General features: G+C 46.0%; 1 protein-coding gene across 20 annotated transcripts in view; it reads right to left on the minus strand.

The window, feature by feature from the left end:
- Positions 1-25,832, minus strand: part of FBRSL1 (fibrosin like 1) — a 514,295-nt gene extending 488,463 nt beyond the window's left edge. For 19 of the 20 annotated variants that reach the window (XM_035340845.1, XM_035340841.1, XM_035340842.1 and 16 more), the window contains exon 1: positions 25,486-25,832. In XM_035340845.1, the coding sequence (XP_035196736.1) occupies positions 25,486-25,782 (297 nt within the window). In that variant the 5' untranslated portion in view covers positions 25,783-25,832. Of the gene's footprint in view, positions 1-3,214; positions 3,248-25,485 lie in introns of those variants that run through there. The other variant, XM_035340846.1, reaches the window with a different exon arrangement.
- Positions 25,833-26,295: the final 463 nt, after the last annotated feature.

Raw genomic sequence — 26,295 nt, forward strand, 5'->3', positions numbered from 1 at the left:
TTACACAAACAACACCCACCTACCTTACAGGAGAAACTTCAGTGGTCACAGCACACACAGGAAGCAACGTGTTCTGAGGTGTTGCAGGCAAAAGGATTTAATAGCCACCACATCACAGCAAGGATTACGAAATATGACCTATGCTAATAGTGCTGAAAGAACACTTAAGAAACCCCAAAATAAACCAACTCATTTAAAGTTTGGGGCTAGCTTGCTTGTATAAAATCTCCTTCCTTGCTTCCCCTCAATCCAGCAATGCTAGCAAACAAAACGAGAAAGAATAGTCTTGTCAAGCCAAGCAGCATGGTTCTGACCCAGGCACTGAAAAATAAGCTCAAAGGCCCTTTAAAACTGTGCTATTTTAATATGCCATAAGAAGCTCTCTTTGCTCTTTAATTTGTTCATTTCTTTGAAACACCTAATTTCCCCTGCACTAGTACTCCGGAGCCTCGTGGAGTCCTGCCACTTGATTCAGCACCAATAGGCACATTTCAATAGGCAACGCCACTTGAAAGGCTATAAATGAAAAAAAAAAATCTTCAAACCAGAGGATGCAATGCAACACCATTTATTTATATCCAAGTCCTCTTTTCTGTGGCTGGCTACTGCAGGCAGGAGCCAGAGAAGGGGAGGTTTAAACCCTATGTAATTAATTCTAAGTGGTTTTAAAATGGCTAGAGATTTAAGGTAGACAAGATGCAACACTAGAATCAGAGTCAAGCTGCTGGGCTCTTTGCTCTGCTCTGGAATGCACTGTTTACTCTGGCATCACATAAAATATGTAATTGACTTCTCAATGAAAAGAAAAAGGGGGAAAAAACAGCCCCATATGCCTCATTGCTTTATAGAACGAAGGGAAAAAAGGTGTTTCAGACCAAATCACAGTTGTATTTCAACAGGGATCAGGAAGTGTAACAGAATCATAATTTCTTATTTATTAAAATTCATTTACTACAATTGCCATCAACAGGATCACAGGGCTGTTAACAAGAACCTCCCTAGAGCCAGAAGCATCAACTTCTACAAGCATATACAGATTTAAAGAAAAATTAAATTAAAAATAAATTTAACAACATTACTTCAGAGAACATTTATCATTCCTGAGTGCTGCTTCCCCCCCTTTCCAAACTTCCTTATTAAGATTTTGCAAACTTATAATGAAACTTGACAATAAACCCCATGGTGCCTAAGCACACCTCCAAGTCAGCAAGCAATTCCATGGGGTGCAGCCACTTCTTGCGCGTCCTCAGACAGAAAATCCTCTTCCTCCAAGGGCCAAGCCACGCTCTTGGGAGGCTCGGAGCAACCTCCACCCTGATGCCCTCCAATAACCACATTTTTATTCTGGAGTCTGGGCAAGAACAGCCCTCACTTCAGGCTGCATCAAAGCAGCCAGAGCTGCACAGCTCCCAGCTCCACGGCCCCAACGGGACAGGCTCCTGTGATCATCTCCAGCCTAAGGCTATACATCACCTGGCCCTGTGCTGAAACCAGGCATCCCACAGCATTTTCAAGCCCTTGCCTTTGCCAAAGCCTCTACCCATTCAGTTCTTAACCCTCACCTTTCTCTGAGAGGCTTCTACTTGCTTTATGCGCTGCCCCTATGCTATGGGCAGCCAGCCCTCTTGCTTGTAAAAAGGGCAGCAGAAATTAGCTAAGTAAAAGGAAAACCATACTGTGGACAAGCAAGCAGCTGAAAAGCCACAACCAGTCCCGGACAGGAAAAGTCGGAGCCCCAGTGACAGCCTCCTCACCCCGCTCCTCCAGCTTTAAGGGTTTGGCCACCCGAGGTCTACAGATACCAGGCAAGGAACAGTATGTCATTTCTAGCAATTTAAATACACAAGATCTTTGTCGTCTTTTGCCAGCTAGGAAAAATAAACACACTGGGGCAAGAAAAGCACTGTGCTCTTCAATCCAGACAAAAAGAGCAAATAGCTGGTGGCACTTGCAGCTTCGGGCAGGCTGGTAGCAGCCAGAAACCTTTCCCCTTCACAGCATGCCTGCTGCCCCGCTAACATCTGTGCAGTCGCAGCAAAGGCTAGACAAGGCTGAGTTCTCCTTGGAAGGAGCTAGAGCCCGAGGCCATTACAAGCACTGCCTGAAGATCCCGATTTCACGGGTCCGCTGGCTCACAGCGCAGTTATCGCGGCTGCCTTGGCTCCACAGTGCCTGACGGCCCGGGGGCTGCCGGCCTGCCACAGGCCTGCCAAGGAGACTTCTTTGGGGAGCGACCCACGGGCCTCACAAGGGTTCTGGCTGTGAAAAGCCGTGAGCACCAAGCACAAAGTTTCCATCGTGAGCAAACGTGTCCAAACCCTGGGTTTTGGTATTAAGCAGGCCCTCAGGACTCCCTGCAGCCCCGCAGCCAGAGGCCTTGTAGATGCAGGGCTGCCGCAGGCCCAGCTGCCACCAAAGGCATGGGGCCCATTGGCACTGCACGCCGAGGTCAAAATGCAACCAAAAGATCTGTCAAAACGCAACCAGAAAAAGACGCCACGAAAGATAAAACAACTCCTTGCAGCAAAATTAGAAACAAAACCACACAAGTAAGAGCAGTTAAAACAGAGTAACTGCAATGATAGTGGGTGGGGGGAGTGTGAACTTGTCACTAATTCCTTTTAGCAAGGATAAGATAATAGGTTTTGGTTTTGTTATTTTATATATCCATCAATAATAATTAAAAACAGAACACAACTAGATTCATTTTGTCACACAACACCTACAATCAGCTGAGTAAAAAGAAAAAAAAAAAACACATACAAATAAAACTCCAAACTAAAACCCCACTGTTCAACTCCTACATTGCAAAGTATATTTCATGATTGTTTAAAGTCATTTTTAGCTTTGCACGACTGCAATCACCAAACATTGTCTCCCTGTCAGCATTTGAGGGGCTTACATACTGTTGCCAACAATTAGCACAAATCTGGCTGACATTGTTTTCTCTAAAAATAAACCGTGCATGTTCAGTAGCTTGAGAACAAACATGAAAACAAGATTTTAGGATAACATTTTTCTTCTCAGTGGAAACGCAGGGTCTACCACACACCTCTGCTGCTGGAGAAGTACCACCAGGACATAAATCAACCATTCTGGATGCTTGTGACTACAAAACCTTCTCTATTTTTCTATCCCACTTCTTTCTAAGCAGAGGGAAGACATGAACACCAGTCTCTTGGCCAAAATCCATTTGGGAAAATTCCTGCCTCACCTGCAATCGTCTGAGCATGGGCACAAAGCCAAGAGAAGAGTGTGCAAGAAAACAGCTTCTGAAGTCCTTTTCCTTTGGAAAACTGAATTTTCTCCAACCTGAGCCACCATGAAAAAAACTCCAACAAAACTGAAATAATGTCACAAGCACGTAAATCTCTTGGCTTGGAAGCAATATGATCCACCGAATTAAGAGCACTCAAGCAGCAAGCACCCACTTCTAATTGCTTCTTTGCTCACCACCCATCTTCAGCTTCAGAACCAAGCCGTTAGCCCATGACATGTTCCATCCAGGTGTGTCTGCCCTACAAAGGGCATTAAATGTGACTTGTAGAGAGCAAAAATGACTCTAGTTCTGCTGAGGAAACAGTTTTTAAGTACAGACTAAAACTGATTAAAAAAAGAAAGCAGCTTGCTACTGCTGTTTACAGTCAGGACTAACTGGACCCCAGCACTGCCAAAGAAATTTGGAGGCTTGGTCAACTTAATTGGAAGATTACAAGCAGATACATTCTCCAGCCAACACATCCCCTTCCCAGAGCTCACCCAACATGCAGCATGGAAATAAAGGCAGCTCTGCCTGGCAGAGGAATAGGCAGGCACTGAATATCCCCCCCTTACACTAGATGTACCATGTCATTGCAAAACTAATGCTGGAAACCTTCACCAGACCCAAGAAGTTAACATTTTCGACTCAGCAGATAGGAAGTCTATAACTGCTTGTTCTATACCCTGTTCTCATCTCTGAGGGCTTTTATTCTCTAGAGCAAATTAATCAGGCAGCTTGCATTATATGTTCTTTCTCCAGGCTTGGCTCCTCTCTCAGCATCTCTATTGATCTTCACTCAGTAATCCATTAGCAAAAGGTTTTGGAAATTTGCTGCTTTTAGAGTTCCCAGAGAAAGCCAAGTCCAATTTAGGGGGATTGCCAGATTCAAGTTTGAGAGAGCAATTCATTGGGTGAAGGATCACCATTTTTCAAAACATGCAGTGATATCCAAAACTCATTCTGCTGCTCACTCACATATTTACTACTCGATGCTCCTCACTGCAAAGGAAGACTTTAAATGACCAACAGGGAGAACAAGATTGAGAGAGAACAGATGAGAAAGCATCATGTGCCTACAGCCAGCAAATAAGCCAGAAAAAAATCCACTGATTGATGCAAAAACAAGAGGAGAAAGATACAAAGAGAAGGATGGAAGGTGACAACCTTTACTAAGTAACTGCAAGCTTTTTGACAAATTATTTATTCCCCTGGGCTTCACAAGGTCACCTCTCCAATATACCTCCCTCGCCCAATAAAGGCATGGCAGCAAAGAATATCAGTGCTATTGCAATAAAATTTGGCCATGCTTTTTAGGTGCCTGTGTGCAAGATAACTTTTTTTGCCCATTTATTCCTTTCTCCTAAGTTTTTTTTTTCCTCAGCGTATGCATGAAAGTAACTTAAAATAAACCAAACCAGAAGAAATCATCCTTCCTTCCCATCAAACTTTGATTGTGCCAAGTGTGATGCCAGCACAGCCCTGCACAACCAAACCAGGCCCTCCTTGGAGCTCAAGCCCACAGGGACCAGCTCTGCTTCTGCTTTTAGCCACACACGGCTTGGGGTGGAAAGTGAGGACAGATTGGTCTGGCCGTGCCAAAGGGGCAATTCCTGAGACAGAGCCCAGGCGGTCGAGTCAGAGCAGGGTCACAAACAGTTAATGTGATTTAGAAACCCCTCCACCCTGTACATAATCACCTCACAAAAGGAAGGAAGAAAAGAAATAGGAAAAATAAGGCAAAATACACCAGAGCTGCCACTGCAGCAGCTGCTCAGAGAGGAAAGGCAGGATCAATCTCTGTCAGAAAAGGCTCATAGCTGCTGGGGCACCCAGACCTGCTGGACAAGGGGGAATAGGATTAGATCTGTACTCCTGAGGAAATCAAGCCCTCTCCACTATAGATCTGATATAGACATGGCATGTCTGATACAGCATAATGAGGTGCTTCCTTGCCCACACCACCACCACAAACAGGCCGCCTGCCTATAGACAAAAAAGAAATATATATAGTTTTCTTTAAATCCACCACCCATTCCACCTCCCTCACTACAAGCAGTGAAAACAGCTTCTGTCCAACCATCACGTGAGGTTTAAGCAGAACTGACAAGAAAGGCAGCTTTGTGCGAGTGTCCCTGCCGTTCCCCCGTCGACGATGCATGCAGAGAGCGGGGACAGAACGCGACAAGAGGCAGAGGCTGAAAACCCCAGTGCAACGCTGCACATGCTGACCGCGTGCCAGCCGCCGCTGCCTGCTCCTCGCGCTGGGCACTTGCAGAAAAGGTTTCAGGAAAATAATAGGAATCAAGTCCTAGAGGAGCATTTCTTCCCATAGCAAGCCTCACTCTTTAAGGAGCAATCGAGGGTGCCAGCACTGCTGCACGGTGCCCAGCCCAGCCACATGCTGGCTGGATCCAACCAGGTGAGCTCTACGCTACCTGCATGAATTTGTACAACGTGATGGGGACGCAGAGTAACACCTTGACCTCTGCTGGCAGCCACTATTACCTCCATGCATAGCTCTCCTGTTTAGTCCTGCGATGACACCAGTAGCACGGCCCGTTGCTCTTTTTGAAGTACGCTTTCATATGGCTACTTAGCAGTTTGCTCCTGTTTCCCAGGAGCTGAGGCTTCTGGTAGCACCATCTCCCTCAAGCACATTTAAACCACATACATCATGGTTTAAATGGTGCACCAGTTCGAACTCAGGAAGAAGAAACTGCTCACAATCCTCACAATATGGCTTCGATATTTGGGTGTTGTTTATTTAGATAAACCACTGGAAGCCTTTCAGGACCCCTCTTTCTCACTTCCTGAGCAGTCTGTGAAGAACAGCACATACCAGAGACGATGCAGCCCATGAGGAGAGCACACCCTGTAACGGCATTTTCCCCAACTCTTCCAGGATCCAAGACGCCATCAAACCCCCAGCAGCCCAGTATTCATAGCAATTTCCCAAAGCAGGCATGAAAAGCCTTCAAGATTTACTGACTCGAAACCAGGAAGGAACGAGCAATGGCACAAAGGTGATGAGCAGTGTCTGGGAAGGCAATGGGAAAAACCAACAGCCCATAGGCACACATCCAGGAGTGCCCAGGCACATGATCTGAAGAACTGACTGCCTTCCGTTTTTCATCTTTCCTCTCAAGGAAGATGAACAAGTCAATTTTGAACCTCATCACCAAAAGCTTTAAGACAGTGGATCCATTTGAGAGAAGTGAGGAGATATCACCTGGTTATAAAACCATACCCTAAGGCCACCAAGCCACTTTCCCTCCCCAACATTGATCAGCACCCACCCTAACCTCATGCCCCTCGGCTCCCCCAGTATTTACACAGCACCCAGAAGAGCTGTAGGGGGAGCAGAAAGCTCCCATGCCCGTAGAGCAGTGTTCCTCCTGCACTTGGCAGCCGAGATGCAGAAATCCCAAGGGCAGCACACACCAATAGGAATCTGCTCCAGGCAGCTCTGCAGAGCTCCTGCTGCGGGAATTCCCGATGCACCAGCAGGGCCAGGAAGGAGGATTTCAATGGGATTTTACAGAACCAAGCAGAGGAAAGGAAGGGTTAGTGGGGAAAATACCACAATCAAGAGCAACCTATTGCCTGCTGTCTGCACTTTCCAACCGATTAAGCCAAAGGACTGAGGAGGGCAGGGAGGAAGGAATTTTGCTAGCTAAATCCTGAGAATATAGGAGGAAGTGGGGGAGGAGAGAACCACAACAGCTGAATGACGTTCAGCAGCAAATATGCTTTTTTTGCTCTCACAGTAACAAAAATTGACGGTTAGTAAACAGGTGGAGAGACGACTCTCAAATGGAACAGCTGAGAGATTGATTTGAGAATGAGAAGAAGCTCATTTTGAAGGAGTGAAAGCTCTACCCCGTGTAGCTATTTGTAGCTAGTAGAATACACTGGATTTCTTGCCTTTATCACCACAAACAAGAGACTGTTTGTAATGTAAAGCTGCAAGTTACACGGCCAGTACCAGTGTCTGTTCCTTTATACTTCATCTCCCAATTTTATCATAAACAAACACACAGCTTACGGTTGCCTATAAATTTCATCCTCAAACTCTTCAGAACAAAACACCATGTACTTTAATCTTAATGTACTTCCTATCAAAAAGATCCTGCATGCAGAGTTTACAACTACTAAGCAGCAGTAGTGCCATGAGATAAGTTATCCTTGTTTTACAGCAGAAACAGAGGAACAGAGATTATATAACTTATCTGGAGAAAGGGGGGAGGAGGGGAGTGTGACCTGCCCCAGTTTCAATTCTGATTTTTCCAGTCCCCCAAGCTGTGCAGAAACCACTTTTGGATCTTCAGCAGCTACTATAGGGAGAATATCTGCAAAAATGAAGCCTGACACTTAGTTTTAATAAAACTTGCATACTGTCATTTGATAATCAGGACATGAAAAACCGCACAAGTTTAAGCAGCTCAGAGAACACTAGGTGCTTGTGCACCTGCAATTATTGTACAGTACATTTTACACAAAACCAGGAGACTTCACAAGTGCTCTGTTCAAAAACCATATGGTGCAAGCAGAGGTCAGTCCCAAAAGAGCAAAGGAGTAAACAGGAGTTTGCAAGAAACCTAAGACAGACCCAATTGTTTTATGTACATGGAAAAGAGAAAATATACATGCTCGTGCATGGATGCACAGGTACATATGCTTTTAGCTAGCATAGGATGCAAAGCAAGAAACTCCTTCAGTTACCAGTGAAGGTCGGTAACGCCACGTGGAGGCAGGTGGAGACAATGGCCTCCCTTCTAATGCACAGATTTATTTTCAGTCTAAGATTATCTCATCACTTATGAGAAAACAGATGTATAATTTCCTTAAAATACATCTTAACTTAACAATCTTTATTCCACGAATACACCAGAAGGCTGCTTCAGGCATTGTTTCACAGAGCCTTACAAAGGTTACATTTATAAAAGCCTCTACCTCTCATCAAAAGAGGAAAGGCTTAAAGAGTTTAAATTTGGCGTAGCAAGAAAACTTTCATACAGATTAGCCAATTTATTTCCTACAATGTTGCAAGATACTGTTTTATTAGTTTAATTTGTCTTTAGCAGCACTGGAGACTAAGGTAACTACAGCTGAGTTTCTAGAGCCCATATGAAAAAAAAAGGCTTTTAAAAAAGTATCTTGTTATTCCTGCACTTACAAATCATTTATTTGTTTTTAAAAAGGCTTGCTTATTTGAAGCAAATGAAGCTTTAAAAAGCTAGCAAGCTGCCACTTCACTTCAAAGACTGCCCATATCAGAGATTCTGCAAAGTCCTCAGCGCACTAAATTGACAAATCCCAGACAGAAACAGAGCTTACATTTAACCTAACAGCAAAATTCAGCTGAGTTATTAATATTCTTCAAATTAAGATTTCACTTAGCTCTCCAGGTGTACAGTATTAAATCTTATTACCATTTTGTTAATTTTCAGCACACCCGTGCAGCCAAGATCAGAATCAGGGAGAAGATGTGGAAACCTGGCACCGGTGATGACAGTTTTGACATCGACTTCAAGGAGGTAGGACTTCACCCTCCGTCACTCCACTTCAGCTCATTTTTCCTTCTTTCCTCCAGCTCTTTTTTTCCTTCATATCTCTTATGAAACGCACTGGAGCTCCAGCGAGTTCCCAGCCCTCGAACAATGTGTTCTCAAGCTAGGCAGCAGAGAATGCCAATACAAATGAAATCTGTGTTGCAGCTTCTACGGAGCTGGGACCACTTTACATGGTTCTGTCAGATATTCTTTTAAAAAAGGCTACAATAAAAGTGAGCCATCTTGTTTCCTTCAAGTGAAAAGGCTTTGAAACTAGAAAAAATACAAAGCAGCTAATCATAATCTGTTGCAGTGAATCCCTCGTCTGCATATTTTGCTTCCTGCTTCCAGTTAGCACCGAGCACACGAGACCAAAATGCAACATCAGATCCACATGAAATTCTGTGCCTAATCTGCAAACCAGTTACCATGACTGCACATGCAAATTGGTCAGATAAAAGCCAGTCAGAGGAATAATTGGCTATTTGGAGGTACAAAATGACTAATCTATCACAGCCACCACATAAGTGTTTTTTTCCTCCGCTTCATAATTGCGCCACTTAATTCTCCAAGTCCAACCTAATATTGGGGATGCAATATGGCACCGTAAATACTGTACCGAAGCAGGAGGCAGGCTCCATTCAGTGCCCCACAGCCCTGCAGCACAAGTGCAGATGTTCAGCCTGCGGTCCCCACAGAAGTCACAGGACAACTTCCAAAGGCGAGTACAAAAAACAAGCCCATTCCCAGAAGTTTTACACTGGGAACTACACATCCTCAGGAAAAGCCCTAAGAGCCACCAGCGTTGAAAACCGCAGCTTAGGTCTCACTTCTCCTGTCTGTGCCATCAGCTCCACTTGTGAGCCCAACCAGGACAACCAGTACCCTCTTCTAAACGGAGTACCTTCAACAACCATCCTTCGGCATCGTGCTCCTGATGCTATTCTAACAAACAGTAACTTCTAAGTCATAGCACTGTAGAACTCTAACCCTTTCCCGCCTAGCAAAAATTTGGCACAAGTATACACAAGAATCACCGCTCTCCAGGAACTTTGATTTAGCCTTCCATTGCTACAGCCAGTTTCATTCCAGGTCCTTATAACTAAGGCAGGAGCAAAGCATTAGTCATTCTTTCCCCCCTCCAGGAGACAACGGAAATCAGTGACAAATGAGTTCCCTCATTGGCAAGCACAAAGACTAGCTAGCTTCAACTTTAAGTCCACTTTAACTTACTAAGCTACCACCCATTTTCCTGCTGTAAGTACTGATAATTTTCTTTTAATGCTTTCTTTGTGAGATGGGGAATTAATCAACTAAGGCAGATTTTTAGAAGAATGTAAGAGTAATGTGAAGAGGGTAAAGATTCACAGGATACATTCTCAGCCTTAAAAAAAAATAATAATAATAATAATAATTGAAAACTCTATTCACTGGGGCAAGAGCTGGTGGCACATCCCCTACCACATTCATCAGTTGTTCTGCAGATTAGAAACAAACTTAAGTGGGTTCTCTTGTGGCAATAGGCTCACCTACATGGACAGAAACAAGCTGAAGCACATCGTGCTTCCCAACAGAGGTAACCCTGTTTGGGGCAGGGGGTCACAGGTCTTCAACCAAAGCACCACCTGGGCAGTCCTGATCACACTGTTACAGTACAGCTATATCACGACATGATTTTCCATCCTGCATAGAACCTGCTTGAAGGTCCCTGTAGCACACAGCACCTGCATTCCTGATGGAGTTGTAAGCTACTGCCTGTCAGCTAAAAACCAGGTGGTGTGGGCTCACCTCCCAACATGGGGCAAAGCAGAGCAGGGCTGCATAAAGCCTCACTCAGCTGCTCAGACTTCAAGGATGCCATGCCAAACTTTCTACTGAACGCTTCAACAGCACAGGAAAATTAAAGCTTTCAATATTTTCCTTTCCAAGCACAGAGAAAATGGAACAGTTGCCGTCCTTAAGCTCCAGACACTCCCATCTGTGAAATGGGCATATCATTTATATTAATCCAGCACATGTCAAGTCCTGCATTGGAGGTAGACGAACCGCTGTCATTTCATTTGTTACCTTTCAAGATTTATAACGAAACTAAAACCCATATTTGTATTTTGGGCCAACAACACAAGTGCTTTACCTTAAAAAGGTAAACAGATAGCCTCCCACCTGCACGAAGTTCTCTGTTCACACCAGACTAACAGCTGTAAGCAGGACGGAAAAGAACAGTTGTACACATTAAACTACAGGGGAAGCAAAGGCAAAAAGACAGCCGTGAGCCCAAGACTACCTAATAAGGAGGTTATTGAGGGGATCTTGCAAGTTCCATACATTTAAACTTCAAGCACCAATCTTTCAGCTACCTGGGGGTTCCAGACCATAACCAGCTGTCCCTTTGCTTGCAAGCGGGATCCGAGGAGCCCCCGGCTCCAGCCAGGTTTTCCCCACATGAAGTGCTTTCTGATCTTCTCTCTCCTTGAGTTTTCTGATGAATCCATATGCGCCACTGGAGATGGGATCTGGCATGCATGCTCAGATTTAAAAACCCTCTGCCCAGATGTGCTAATCCCCTGTGGCACCCTGCTTTACCATACGTGACCTCCGATGGCATGATTTGACAAGGTCAATGACTACTGTGGCACAGAGGTTGCTTACGCTCACTGAAGTCTCCGATGTGCACACCAGAGGGTCCCTCCCTCTCTTTTAATGCAATTAAATGCTTTTTATTTAGAAATTTGCACAATTCATGTGCAATTTTCTCACCCTCCCCATACAACCAGCCTCCATTAAAACCATTTTCTGCAGCAGAGTCATCATTTAGCTGGGCTCAAACACTGATCTTATCCTCCCAACACTTTCTGCAATCCCTCCGTAGGATTAAAGCAAGGAAAAGTGACACTGATGGGAAGAGCTGCTTCTTCCCCCACTCTTTGGATTTAATATTCAACATGTGCTTCTCCTTCATACAGCATAAGGAAACGAAACAAGTTCTGGAAAAAACAAAGGAGAAAAGAACGGAAGTCTAAAAAGAAGGAATTCTTGTGTAATCAGAGCTATAAAAACCACGTACACAATGAACGACTTCTAACCTTTTGCCATCTGTAGACCTCATCCACATGAAGCCCCTGACCAAGCACAAACAAAAGCTTGTCTCTTCTTCCACGACATCACAATGAAATTAATCAGCGAAAACCATGTGGAAACTGGGTTTTCAGAGCAATTAAACTGCAAGCAAGGTTTATCTTTCCAAGTGACCCTTTCTATCCCCGCCACTCCCCACATTTGCCCACAGCAGCCCAACTCCACAAGCTGAACTCAAACAAGCCTCCAAAGAGCCGGTACAGCACCACGGCCACGTTACACCACTGCTTTCAGTGGATCCCCCACTCTGATAACCTAAAGCACAGGACGAACACTTGGCTACAACATTCTGTATCAACGCTCAGCAGCTCCTCAGTCCCTCTCCCCCTGTACCAGGAGGGTGTTTGCATGACCCTGCAGCACTCCAGGACCAGGGAACCAGGCTATTAGCCTTTCTTGCAGTATAAATGCTGGTGCCAGCACCCAGGAGGCAGCAGTGCCAAGCAGCCCGGGCACAAGAGGACTGTCCCTTTTCAGCAGAACCACGCGTTGGTGGGTGGCAGTGGCCACTCGCTGCTCTGCCTCCCTGCTGCTGCACGGCAGGGAGTTTCCAAGCAGTGTGGAAGACCGAGCAGGTTAGCTTTGCAAAGGCTACCGGCCAAAACACAGAGCTGTTTTCACAGCCTGTTTCTTCTCTCACCAGCTTCCCCTCTCTTTAAACAGAAAGATTTGGATAAAGGGCTGGGGAGGCATCTGTCACCACGCTGCCATTACTGGCCCCGCGCTGCGAGGGGCTGGGAGCGCGTCCTCGGCACGGCAAGCAGGCCTGCAGCATGGAGATGGAGCATGGAACAAAAGGGAAAATAAGGTCAAACCAAAAAAACAAAACAAAAAAAAAAAAACTCGAAACAAGAAGCAGCCAAGATGAGAGAGATGACAGATACAAACGCACACAAGAAAAACCCCAACAGGCAGCTCGTTAGCACTGAAGTCGAGCACATGGAAAAAGAGAAGAATTTACTTCTTCCTCAACCGGAATGTTTGCATAATTGTCACTTTCAATTTTACATAATTCCCTTTTCTACGCATTTGTTTCATGTCTAGGCCACCATGCATGAAATAAATCCCTGTACCAGAGCACAGCCTGTCTGTACGACACGCGGCACTAAGGAGGTCGGGTTTCCCATTTATTCCCTATCACATTCCCCGCAGGTGTGAACAATGCTTTATCGGACCTAAAATAGAAGCAGCCAAACAGATATCCGCCCCGGTCGGGGTGTGTTTGCCTAGGCAGATTTTTCTAAAACCATAAAGCAAAGTAAGTAATTACTTCAGCATTAGTTAGATACCATTTTTCCCCTTCACTCCACAGGGCACACTGAACAAGCGCCACACCAGCGGGTAATTCAGCCTGAAGTTGTAGGGTTTTTTTTTTGTTTGGTCGGTTTTATACCCAAGTGATGCATGTAGTTTTGATTAGGCTCAAATTTTCTTCACATGTAGTGCTGATATCCTGGTGCCCTATTCAAAAACACTGCATTGTAAACCCAGACACTGAAATATCAACACCAATTAGGTCTTTCAGATACACGTTTTTAAACACTTCAGATAAAAATCTACACCAAAAAGTGGGGGCAAAGGATGAACTTTTAACATTAAGAGGAGCAGCACTAAGTAACTGGGCACCCAGAATCTCATTCTTTAATTAAAAAGAGAGACAAAACATTCCAATGACCATAATCTACAGAAAACACAACACTATTTCTTTATTGAGGCTGAAAGAAATAGCAAACAGGAAGATTAAATGCTGTTAAACACGGATGATATTTAAAGTTCATTCAGCTTTAAAGCTTGACAACGTATTATTATAGGAACTAGAAAGTCTAAAAAAAATCCGTACGTCACTGCAAAGATGTTACCTTATAATTCAGCCGTAACCCAAATTCTGACCTTCCTGGGAGCTATCTGCATCCGCCAGAAAAAAGGAATGCGAACGGTTCTAGCTTGGCAGCTGCCTGGGCAGTGTAAGCAATGGGATGGCAATTCACTGGTCAGGAAAATCTCCGACCAATTTCTCTCCTTTTCACCAGCTCAGGAATATGTTGCAAGACAGTGGCATTTGCTCTTTTCGAAAAGGCTCAGTCGTCATGAAGATACGCTGCCAGTTGTGCTCTTTTTTTTTTTTTTTCCCCTGCCTTTTTGCTTCCCGAGCCACACTGGTTAAGCTGCACTGCTGCACGCTGTCATTCTCCCCAGACACATCAATCTGTTTGTCTTACATGGGGGAAGGGAGAAAGGCACAGTGCTCGCTGCCATCAGGAAGGACAGCCTCACGCCATGGCCGACCCAGCCCCTAAATACGTACAGGGATGCTCCAGCAATTGGTAAAATACGCTACACTTTATTTTTCCCCCCAGGCCTGTATTCTTATTGGCATGCTTTTTGTGTCTTGGTTTATGCTTTAGGCACAGACTCATTATTCCTACAGTATTCAGCAGAGACTGAGTGAAGAATCACATTTTGCTTATGTTCTCAACCTCGCAAAGGTAATACTATGAAAAACACCAGTGACTTCAGCTGCTAAACATTTATAAACAGGGGATGGGAATTTTAACATACACATGCACAGAGGGAGGGAGATGTAAAAGAACAAAAAGAATTTGTGTATCGCTTGAGACAAAAATGTATTCCTCCATCTCAGTGCTCGCTCCTTTTGGCCCAGGTAAGTGCACTGGAACAGTGAAAACACGCTTGCTGTAATTAGCAGAAAATCAGAATTACGTAAAAACCAAACTGTGAACAAGGAAAAAAAATGCTGGAAAGCTGCATTTACTTGCAAGAAGCACATGAAGAGAAGCTGCTGGCTTACAAGTCCTGATACTGGAGCACACTCCCCATGCCTGCATCTTCACAAGCCCATGCCTGGGGCCAGCTCCATCAATGGGGAGGACAGGACCACGGAGGAGAGGACAGTGCAGCTCCCAGAACCCCTGCCCAGCTTTGCTGCCTGCTTCCACGAAGCCCAGATGTGGCGCTTCCCAAAAATTGGACCTGGCTGCATGGAGGCAGACACACAGCTCCCCCATGCCACACACACAGGGGTTCCCCACTCCCCCTGGTCCAGCACACAACCTCGCACCTCCACACGGCCGCAGTGCCACCTGCCACGTAAGCAGTAAAAGAAAAGGGATGATCTCTCCAACAATTCACACGGCAAATAATTTTGAGAAAGACCTGAACAACCAGTAGCACACAGGATGGCTTGCCTCAAAGCAAGGCATGCCCAGGGACCAGGAACCTCATAAGCACAGGGACAAAATGCTCAGGCACTGACGTGCTTCTCAGGACATAATACGGTGAAGCTAAGAAGCCAAAGATGTGCTGTCTAGAAACAGCTTTTTTCTTTTTTTTTTTTTCTTTTTTTTGTTTAAAAAAGACCAACTTCAGCAACTTCAGAAATGATTCTTGGGAACCTATTACGAAAACAATCTCCATACAGTTGTTTATCTGAGGTCATCATCTGGGAGTTTACATTAGACATAGGCCCTCGTTACACTAGTTCATAACCTCTGCTTTGGAAGTGGCATGTCCTGTACCTGCCAAAACACAAGCTCATTTTTTAACCGAGGGTTTGATGCTAACACGAGGCTCTAGAAAACCTAATCTCCCAACAGCTGCTAAACATAGCGTCTTTTCCTGCAAAAAGCCTAAAACTCATACAGATGATTTTGTAACAGTCATGGGAACCTTTTTCTGATCGACGCTGTGAGCGCTTTTGGCTGGATGCAAATACAAAAAATGTAAATTTGTAAGTTGCTTACCCTACGTGACTTAGCGTCACCCAGTGACGTGGAAGCAAAGTCAGAGCTGTATGAACCCAGTCACAGACCATGTGCAGCCCAGGGGCGCTCGTTTCTGTTCCATTAACCGCCTGCTTGACACAAACAGCACAGGAAACATCGGTGTCTGCTTCGCAGCCTCAAAATGGTCCTCCGAGGTGCATCGATCCCGCAGGGGCAGCCAGCCCCACAGCAAGAATAAGGACCGCAGAATGCTGCTCACCTGGGATCTGCCTTCAGGGCCAGGCTACAAGCGGCACCCCGGCCATAGGGCTTGAACAGGTTCATCGGTGCCTGATGGAATCAGCACCACCACCATGCACACACTGCAATGAACATACAGACATCTGCGGAGTTTGATGGATGAGCTGATAGCAGGCACGTTATAGAATCCATCTGCTTGGAAAACCATTGTCATTTTCAGCTAAAAATCACATTTGCAAACTCAGATCACAATTTGGTGCTATTTAGCTTCAGACTAGAATACCAGAGCAAATGTTATTCTTTTTCCTGCAGAGAACCTTGCAAAATATTCAGTAACTCGACACTAATAGCAGCATGATTTTTTTTCTAATGCACCAAATGCCTTACTAAGTCTGAGAAAAAAAGGAGATTTTTGCCTATCTTGCAACAAAACCTCTCTTGAGATGGATCTGTTCTGCATCAGGAGAGTTCCCTAGTAAATGCCTGAATGAGTGCTTCTAGGAGAAGCAAGATTATAAATCCCAGGCATCAGTAAGGAAAAGGGAGAACTTAAACTCCCCAACCCCAGACCTGTATTTTAACTCTAAGGAGACGGAGAAATGAAGCCCAGGAAGATCTACCACTGAACTTACACTTGCAGTGGTATGCAGATGTAGCACACTCATGGGCAATGCATCCCCTGCGAGACACACTTACACACCACAGCAAGAACCTGAGGTGGGGGGAAAGGGAAGAAATTTCACTGGTGGTTCACACTGGAAGATTTCTACCTTGGCTGCAAGCTACTTAAATGACAAAGGAGGCTGAGAGACGCTGATGCATGCACATGCTCCCAGATCCTGCACCGCCACGAGAAGCGTGGCACTGTCCCATCCCCTGGGAGCATCCAACTGGGACAGCACGTCCCTACTCCAGCACCACCATGGCTCCTAAGGCACGAGGACGCCTTCTGCCCGAGGATCACATCACCCCCGGGTGATTTAGCAACGAGAGGAGGCCCACCAGGCACGAGGGGCATGCCAGCCCCCACAGAGGGGACACAGCCTCCGCGGGCAGCCACGTCCCGGCACCTCCAGCTTCATCAGGTTGAGGCGAGGCTCTCGGCAGGAGACGGACGTGCCCAGGGCTCTGGCAGGAAGCTTGTGGCAGAGTCAGAAAGAAAACCCCGTTATCTCTCCTTCCGGTCCCCTCTGCTAACCGCTAGACCACAAAACACTTTTATTGTAGGATAACATTACAACAAATAGCTATTTTCTGTTAGCAAAAAACCCACACTTTGTAGTTTTTACTTTCAAAATTCATTTATGCTCCAACTCCATAAGAATGCAAGCCAGTCCTGTGACACAGCATAAACAATTCTCCCTCCTTTTCATGCCCCAGTTTTATTAAGTAATCCCCACAAAAGCAGTTACCAAGCTTTGGACTGAAAAATAACTAGGAAAAAAAAAAAAGCGACAGCAAATTCTGTGCATCTTCATTTGCATACGGATTCCCTCCCTCCCCCTTTCTAAGGTTTTTGCCATGAGGTCTTTTATGTCTCTTTCAATAATCATATAATTATATGATTCCTAAAGTACATGCTGGCAACACTTCAGGGTATTTTAGTCATTACAGGTGACAAGACTTCTCTTGTGTCTAATGCTCGCTAGAATTTCCTTCCACTTCATTCACAGACAAGACGACGAACTGACTGACACCCAAAAAACCCTCTCCCAGATACATTTTGGGGTATTGTCCCTCTCCCTTCTCCATTATGGATCCCGAGAGCTAGACAGAAACAAACTGCAATGAACTTCAACTGGAATGAAGCATTTTTTCAATTAAGTGGCCCATCATTTTTCCCAGGCACCACGTCCAACTATTTTAATGGCTTTCACATTTTTTCTTTAATTTTACAATCTGAAAGAAATGCCAAGGTTCCATCAAAGACCAAGAATGCTGTAATTCTATTTCTTCCTATGGCTGCAAGTTATTAACAAGCTGTCAAAACACCATAATTATTTTATATCAGGTTTGACTGATTCCATAAACATCTCGTAGCTGCACACTATCTTGCTTCTCGCTCCCCCTGTGTGCAAGTATGTGCTTGGGCTGGATGGAGAAACGAGGCTGCACATCTTTAGACAGCAGTGCAAGAGACATTTATGAGCTCCAAAAGAAATCAACAGCAATAGTGTATTTCTAAGCCGATGCACTTGGTATCACTGTATGGTTTAATAAAACGTTTCTTCCCTTAAATTGCTTTGGGTTTTTAGTTCTCCTGTAGAAATGAGAGCTACCAGGGAAGACCCTACGATCTCACTGACCAACAGGAGGGGTTAAAGAAGCAACCTCGGTGTCCGACAGTGCACCACAGCCCACTGAACACCCAGAAGCCGTAAATAATCATCTGTTTCCCAGCCTGGGCTTCATGCTCCCTCCTAACCTAACCATCTTCTTGCCAAGCAGAGACTAAGACAGAGATACATTAGCTTCAGAACAAACCAATCTATGTTTAAAAGTGAAAAAAATAAATAAAAAACACCAAACATTCACAGTCATTTTTACAGATCTAGAAAGAACATCTGTTTGAGGGGAAGATAGTGCAATGATATCCAACTGCAAGCACTACAGGAGTTGCATTTAGACTACAGGCATGAGCACACCACATACATATTTTCTGAATGTCTCTATCACAGCACATTCAGGAAAAGAGCACCCGCACCATCCTACAAGGTGCGTGCCAGGCAGAGGAGACAAGCAGCTCCCTAGGTCTGGTGACAGAGCCCAAGAGCCCCTAAAATAGAGTGTTTGACTTCAAATTGCCACGTCTGTGTGGCACAACTATACATAGGCAGCACAAGATTAAAAAAGCTTTGCTTTGAGCACAAAGGGAGAGACAGGAACAGTGCCATAAGCCCATGTTTTGCAGCCAGCAGTGCAGGGAAATCATTTTGATCCCTTCAATCCCCTTATCCATGCCAACCACTGACCTTGCAGATGCAACTTTTGTTCAAGTTTAGTTGCTTTCTGGCTTGAAGCAAGACAGAGCTGCACAGGAAACGCTCTCCATTCATCCTGCACCACGCCAGCACCGCACATGAAGCTGCCTCCGTGCCTGTTCTCACCCAGTACTGCTGAACTTTGGATCCGGACCATCCTAAATGACCAAGCCCCAAACCAACACTCTCCTGTCCCCAAGCTCGGCACAATGCCAGCACAGCATGTACCTCCCAGCTCCCACGGCCACCAGCCCAGGAGGCACCGACCGCAGCCCCATATGGGTCGCGCATTGCAGAGGCAACTCCAAAGTCATTTAATCCTCGCCTCCATTTTACACCTATTGGATTAGTGACACCAGCACTGGGTCTTCTTTGGCCACATGAACAGCATTCTTAGAATTTCATTGTTTTGGGAAAAGAGACTGGTTTTCAAGGAGGTGGAGCAGGGCAGGAAAAGTAGCATCCAGCCTGCATGAGGAGCACGGCTGGAGCAGTCGAAGCTCCCGTCGTGCTGGAACACAGCACAGCCAGAAGATATTTAATCGGCAAGAGCCACTTCACCTACATAAAACTCTTTTATACCTTTACTGTGATAAACTGGAGGCATTAAAGTGCACTGAATTGGAAATTGTTCTCACTTACAGCAGGATGTTCTCATACGACTGATACCAAGGTGCACATCCTCTATACTGTATTTCAAAAAACTTTATTTAAAAAAGAAAGGGGGAAAAACGTATTGCATTGGGCAGGATAGGCTGTTTTGGTTTGGCCCATGCTGTTCGCTCCCTAGTGCTCGCTGCAGCACAAAGTGCACGAAGCTCCCTGCCACCGCGGCAGCTGCAGCAAGGACCTCACCCTGGCACCTCTTCAGATCCACAAACACACATAGCCCACCCAGACCACAAAGCCTGAGGTGGAGGGAAGCAGCCTGCAGCACCCGGACAACCCGAAAACATTAACATCGCAGGAAAAAGCAAGATCGCCGCAGGTACCTCAGTGCTGGGGTAACTGCAGCCTGGGTGTTGCATCTCCATAACTCTATGAATTTTTAAAGAGGGACAGCCGTGTGATACATCAGCCCTTCTGCCAGGCAGGCAGGAATCTATCAGAGACAAAATGACACACACCAGGCTAAGCCCATCCTACCAGGCTCCCTTTCTCACTGTTATTTTCCCTGTAAGAAAAGCTAACATTCAGGCTCATTCTGCGAAATAACTGAGATTAAAAATAAAAAGAGGATCTCATTAGCATACTGGGAGGACGATAAAGTTTTCAGTTCTCTCTAGACAAGAAGTGCATTACTACAAGTAAACACTAATTTGGATCAAGTATCATCTATCATTTGGATTAAGTGGAACACTAGCTTTATTACAGTCCTTTTATCCAAAAATCTTATCTGTGCAATACACCGTTCTATTTTTAAATATATATATATATATTTAAATTTAAATGAATTATAATTCACCTTCTCAATTTCTCTGTACTTACATGCCCACATTTCAACAAGCTTCATCTTACCTTTTACCCCACGTTTCAGGCTGCTGAAGAAAGATTGAGCAGTTATGCTGCAGAGAGCTCATACAGAAGACTTTTCTAAGATTTCAAGAGGTCTTTTTAAGAGGTCTCAGCAGGGATTTTCACCTGGATTTTGAAAAACTTGGGTGTTTCACAGCCGGGCCTCAGGTAAGCAAGCCATTTCCCCTCTCTGATGACACCACAGCTATGCTAAATGCCACTAATGCTGATAATACCACGCCGGCAGTACCTGTACTCGCTGTGCGCACTGCCACTCCTCTTGTACAACTGGCCCCGCACCCGGTGACACCAACAATGCCACCCGGTGACAAAAATACCACCCAGCGACAGCAGTGCCACTGCACGGCTCTGCCTCTGCACTGCCCGCCTGGATTTGCTGACGGGGCAAAAAGCTCCGGCTCCAACAGCAGAGCCAGATCCTCACCCATGGTTGCGCTTTGCAGGACACCTAGCTCCTCTCGCTCCTGCCCACGTACAGCGCACAGGACCAAGCAGATGTTCAGGCTCTGCAGAACATGCCCCTTGGAGCTGCGTTGCTTTAGCTCCTCTGTACTAACAGCCTCTTGCTCCTCAACAGCAACAAAACCACACCGTAAGTACCTGCTTTGGAGAAGAGGCAAAAATCAACAGTGAGGAGAATAAATCAATGGAGGCTAACAAGCCTTCAGGAAAACCAAAAGGCACTGAGAGCCTTTATAGCACTGTCTAAAAAATTACTAGCTTTCCTGAGGTTGAAAACATTTATATACATATTTAAGAAATACCTGTCCATCAGAAACACTAACTCGATACACAATCACTTGGCAATTAAGTAGAAGGAAAAAATATTTAAAGCCTAGAAGCTTGTTTTAAAACACAAGACGAGGCACAGAAAGCGTACAGCGCAGAGCCTCAATGCGATCTTTGAGAGCGATCCGACCGTAAACCAGCAGCTACCCAGCCAGGCCAGTGGAACTAGCACAGAACCTTTGGAACAGGAAGTTGCAGTTAAATACACTGGTTTTCTTATCAATGAGAGATCAGAGCAACAGTAACAGCACAGTGTACAGCACACATGTGAGAACAGCCTTATCAAGATAACAGCTGAAGAACTCATGGATGCTGGCCAGAAGCCCGCGATCACCGTGGGGCTTTCTGAACCCGGTGACACCAGAGTGACTCTAGAGTGACACCAGAGCAGCGTCAGCGCTGCCGGGTCTCCAGCTAGGAACAAATTCAAGAGGGGGCAAAGCTCTCACCCCCCAGGGGCTGAGGGTGCCCGTCCTGCTGGCGAGGGCAGCACCGCTTCCACAAGCTGGGCGCGAAGTCAAGGCCTGGCTTTTTGGCCAGGGGACCCACCACCGCACACCGCACCGCTTGACGCGTGTTCGCAAGTGGATTCTCCAGGAGATGCTATAAATAGGTTAAACATTCCTTAAAGGGGGAAAAAAAAAGAAAAAAGAGAAACCACAACCCTTACGTACACACCACGAAAGTTAAAATTTCCACAGAGTGTTCCAAAGCTTTGCTGGAATCTGTAAAATTGATAAACAAAAGCCAAAAAGAAAACACAACCCCTTGTCTTTACAACTACTTTGGGAGAACAATTGCTCTCAAAGATCGCATTCATTAACATTCTGATGAAGTTCCCTTTTAGGGCTGTTTTTTGTACTTGAAAGGAACAGCGATGATCAGAGAGAGCCCTCAACTACCGACTCACTCATTTAGCTTCTCTCACTCTGATTCACCAATCACCTTCAAGAATAATTAGCAGCTTCATCTGAACGTAATGAATACACACACATGCTCACATACGTGCCATTCATTTCGGGAGGCGGCCAGAAATCCCCCGCTCCTCGCCGCGGCTCAGGACCCATCTCCTGGGCAGCAAGCACCAGCCATGTCCAAGCCGCTCGTGCCGGCGGTCAGGGACAACTCAGGTCCCAGGTTTTCGGCCCCAAAGTCGCGGCCGGGTGGAAAACAAAATGCCCTGTGTACCCACCAGCTGCACGGTGACGGATTTATTTGAGAAGATTCAGGGGAAGAAAGGGAAGAGAGAAGTTTTAATTTCATACACACAGAGAGACGCTGCTGCTGCATCCATGGGCTTTGGGTTTTTTTCCTTAAAAAATATATATATATAATCAAATCTGTCTTTACAATAGGGGACCTGCAAGTCGAATCACAAACAGTTATCACAGAAGCAAGATGCAACGTTTTCAGACGACAACTGCCAGGACAACACTGCCACGCTAGTTAAATAAAAAAAAAATCATGAATACTCAAAATTCACACCAAGGAGCTAAAAGAGACTTTGTAAAGCCACCCCTCAGCATTAACCTTAACTGCTCGTATCACCAGGTCAACGTGCGGGAGGCATACATAAAGCACCCTTTATTTACAGGAACACCAGCGGTGAGAATTTTCTGAAGTGGGGAAGGGGAATTCACAGTATTTTGAGATGAAGAGAAAAACAAACAGAAAAACCCTTGCCTCTTCCAAACGTTCCTGTCAAAGTTCTGCCTAACCATTGAGAAATTTAATTTCCAGGGGGAAACCCAAAACCTAGCTAGCCTATTAAGCTTTATCGCAGATCACTGTAACATCTAATGAAAAACAAACCCAGAAGAAGAACATAAGAAAGGATCACAATGAACTACCACATATGCAACAAAAGCTCCTTTTAGGATTATAAATTAAATAAAGAAGACTTTCTCAGTTCAGTACGGTTCCTAGGCTGGGCACTCACTTTTATCCCTTCTCCCCCTTCACAAATACGAAGGATTTCAATTCTTATTTACTTCCAAAACATCAACACAGCAGATTTTAAGTCCTCTTACAATTTTTTTTTTTAATTATAACACACACACAAATGCAAATCTCCTCCAACCCAGAAGAAAACCACCTGTTGCAGTCAAGTACACCAGAGAGCACAGCTCCACACCACGCAAAATGACCTTGCAGTTTGTCATTTACATGGGCATATGCTGCTTTAAAGTAGTTTTGTCTCGATAATCCCCTTCGCTTGCTGCTACACCAAACCTGCCAGACGTCACCCATTGTCAAAGGCAGTGCTGCACTTCTCGAAGGAAAACCCACACAATGGAGAGCATTTTCTCCTCTTTCCTGTTGCTGCAACTTATGGAATACACAAGATAATTAGGGCTCCCGGAGAACCTCAAATTCGAGATACCTCCTGGGTCAGGACCTGCAGGAAAGCGGGGATGCTGCTCACACTGCTTCTGATGGGCCAACCGCTACCCCGAGATACTCAGGCACACGTATGCTCTTGCAGGCAGGTAAGTACAGTAGGAATCAATTAATTTCAGGTGCTAGTGTTAAGAATTCCAGAGGGAACAGTTCATAAAGATTTATATAGACTTTTTTTTTTAAAAAAAAAAAAAACAGAAGTGCTTCCCCAGCCAGATGTCCTTTGGGGTGGCAGAAGTTTAAGGTCACCTTCTACCCTCACGAGCCCTATTATCAAGCTTACAGTTTGGTTGATTTGATAACAAGGCATATCCCATTTGAAAAGCACAGAGTTTCCCCTCCAGCCCTGGAGGGACTGTGCTATCATTTGAATTCTATTTCCTGATAATGCACTCATCATGGTAGAAAATTTCTGCAAGAAGATGAATTTTACTTTCTTCACTGACAGCTCGGTAGAGACTCAGGGCTTTAATTGGACCTATCCTGCTGATGCAGATTTGACTAAGAGAATGCCCAAGAAAAAAAAAGAAAAAACACACAGACAGGTCTATGGCACTTGTTTAAAGGCACACAAAAGCAGATCACTTGCTCGTTATCAGCTGTGTGTAGACAAAGTAGCTGGCTTTCCTGCTAGGACAACACCCCACAAATGACGCTGTGAGAGGCCAAAGAATACCAGTCACCAACCCAGTGCCGGTCACGTTCCCACTCCAGCACATACACGCTGCTCACCGCCTGCCTAATTTGTGTTTTTGTGGGCAAGTGGAGGAGGGCCAGGCTCCCAAAGCCACAACTCCATCACCCCAGCAGACTCCATCACCCCAGCACGGGCGTCGATGGCCGAGGCACCAGGGACTTCCTGAGCGGGACAGCGGGCCAAAGGGGATCCCAAAGTCTGGGCGAAAGGTGCTAGGGATCCCAGGGCAAACTTGAACTTACTCACCAACCTCCACAAAATCCTTCATTCCTGTAACACGGGTTAATAGCAAGTGAGAGGAAATCTGTGGTGGAGAGCGCACCCAAAACTTTGTCCACATTTTTTCAGTGCAGCATGTCAAAGTGGGCAAAGGCACCAGGGCTGCTCATATTTACTTGGAACTCAAGTTCCTGTGCTTACTGAGCGACTTGTTGGGTGCCCTCCCTCTCAACAGCTCACTTCTTCCCCTTGTACACAAACAAAACAAAAACCAAAAGCCAAAGCCTTCGTTTGTCAATGCCCCTCTGAAAATATTAAATTTCCTGCTCTGCTTAACTTAGCTCAGACAAGGCAGGCAGTATTTGCTCAGCAAATATTGTTTGTAATAAGTTAGACAAGCAATATTTTTTGCCAGCCTATTAACACCAGAAAAATATGTACAGTCAACAAGAGATGAAGAATTTGTTCAATTACTTCAAAAATGGGAATTACAACCAAGGGATTATTATCCATTTAAACATCTCTTTTCCACAAAATGTCAAACACTAGCCATTTGCTAACAATCTCCGGAGACAGATAAAGTAACGTTCTGGCAACGCAAACACAAACTCCACGAGCCGGGGGGGGGGGACGGGGATGGGACCGGGGAGGGCCCCCCCGCGTCGAGGGGGGACGAGGGCAGGAGGCGGGACACGGGGTTAAGGGGGAACAGGGGGGCACCGGCCTGCAGCAAGTTGCCAGTGGTGCTGCCCGGCATCCCTCCAGGGCTGACACCAAGATGAAGGCACATTAATCGGCATCTACAAAAAATTTAGCAGCATGAAAGCACCCTGCTTCATTTTCCATTTCTAATATATACATATATATATATATATATATATATATATATATATATATATTTCTTTTTCCCCCGTCTCCTTTCAGCTCCTACCTCCAGGGCTTCCAGGGTGTTGAAGCTGGCTATGGCAAAGCCATCGATCAGGTCCTCTTCCTGGGAGCTGGACTCGCGGCGGCGGCGGCGCGGGGGCCGGGCGGTGCGGGCGGCGGGCGGCGGGCCCCGCGGGGCGGTGCAGTTCTGCCCGCCGCCGTTCTCCTTGCCGGGGCTCGGCTCCTTCTCGGAGCCCGACGAGGGGCTCTGGTTGCGGGGGTCGCGGGCCGCCGCCTCCCGCCGCCGCACGCGGTCCCGCTGCGACCTCGACCTCCGGCTCTGCCGGATTTTGCCATCCATCGCCGGAGAAGAAGCAAATCAAAAATGAAAGGATGAAAAAATAATAATATAGAGGAGGGGGAGAGGGACGGGGGAGGGAAGGAATTAAAAAATAAAAATCAGGCCGGGGGTGGGGGGGGAGGATGGGGGCGGGGGGGGGGCGGGGGGGGGGGGAAAATCGCCCCCCCCCCACACACCCCCTCCCCCCCCCCCACCCCCGGGGGGGGGGGGGGGGGCCGGGGGGGGGGGGGGGGGGCGCGGGGGGTGGAGAAAAGTCGCCCCCCTCCAACTCACCGCTTCCCCTCTCCAAACCCCGGGGCCCTTAAAAAATAATAATAATAATTAAAAAAAAAATAACAACAACAACAACAAAAAATCCTGCTGTTCAGACCCTCGGATCCAGGGCGATGATAATCCACAGAGCAAGGCTGGGTGGCGGTGGGGCTCGCGGCACACACACACAAAAAAAAAATATTAAATCCACGGAATGACCTTGACAAATTTCCACCCCCCGCCCCCCCCACCCCCCCCCCC

This window comes from Oxyura jamaicensis, chromosome 15 (assembly GCF_011077185.1).
Source record: "Oxyura jamaicensis isolate SHBP4307 breed ruddy duck chromosome 15, BPBGC_Ojam_1.0, whole genome shotgun sequence".
NCBI classification, from domain to species: domain Eukaryota; kingdom Metazoa; phylum Chordata; class Aves; order Anseriformes; family Anatidae; genus Oxyura; species Oxyura jamaicensis.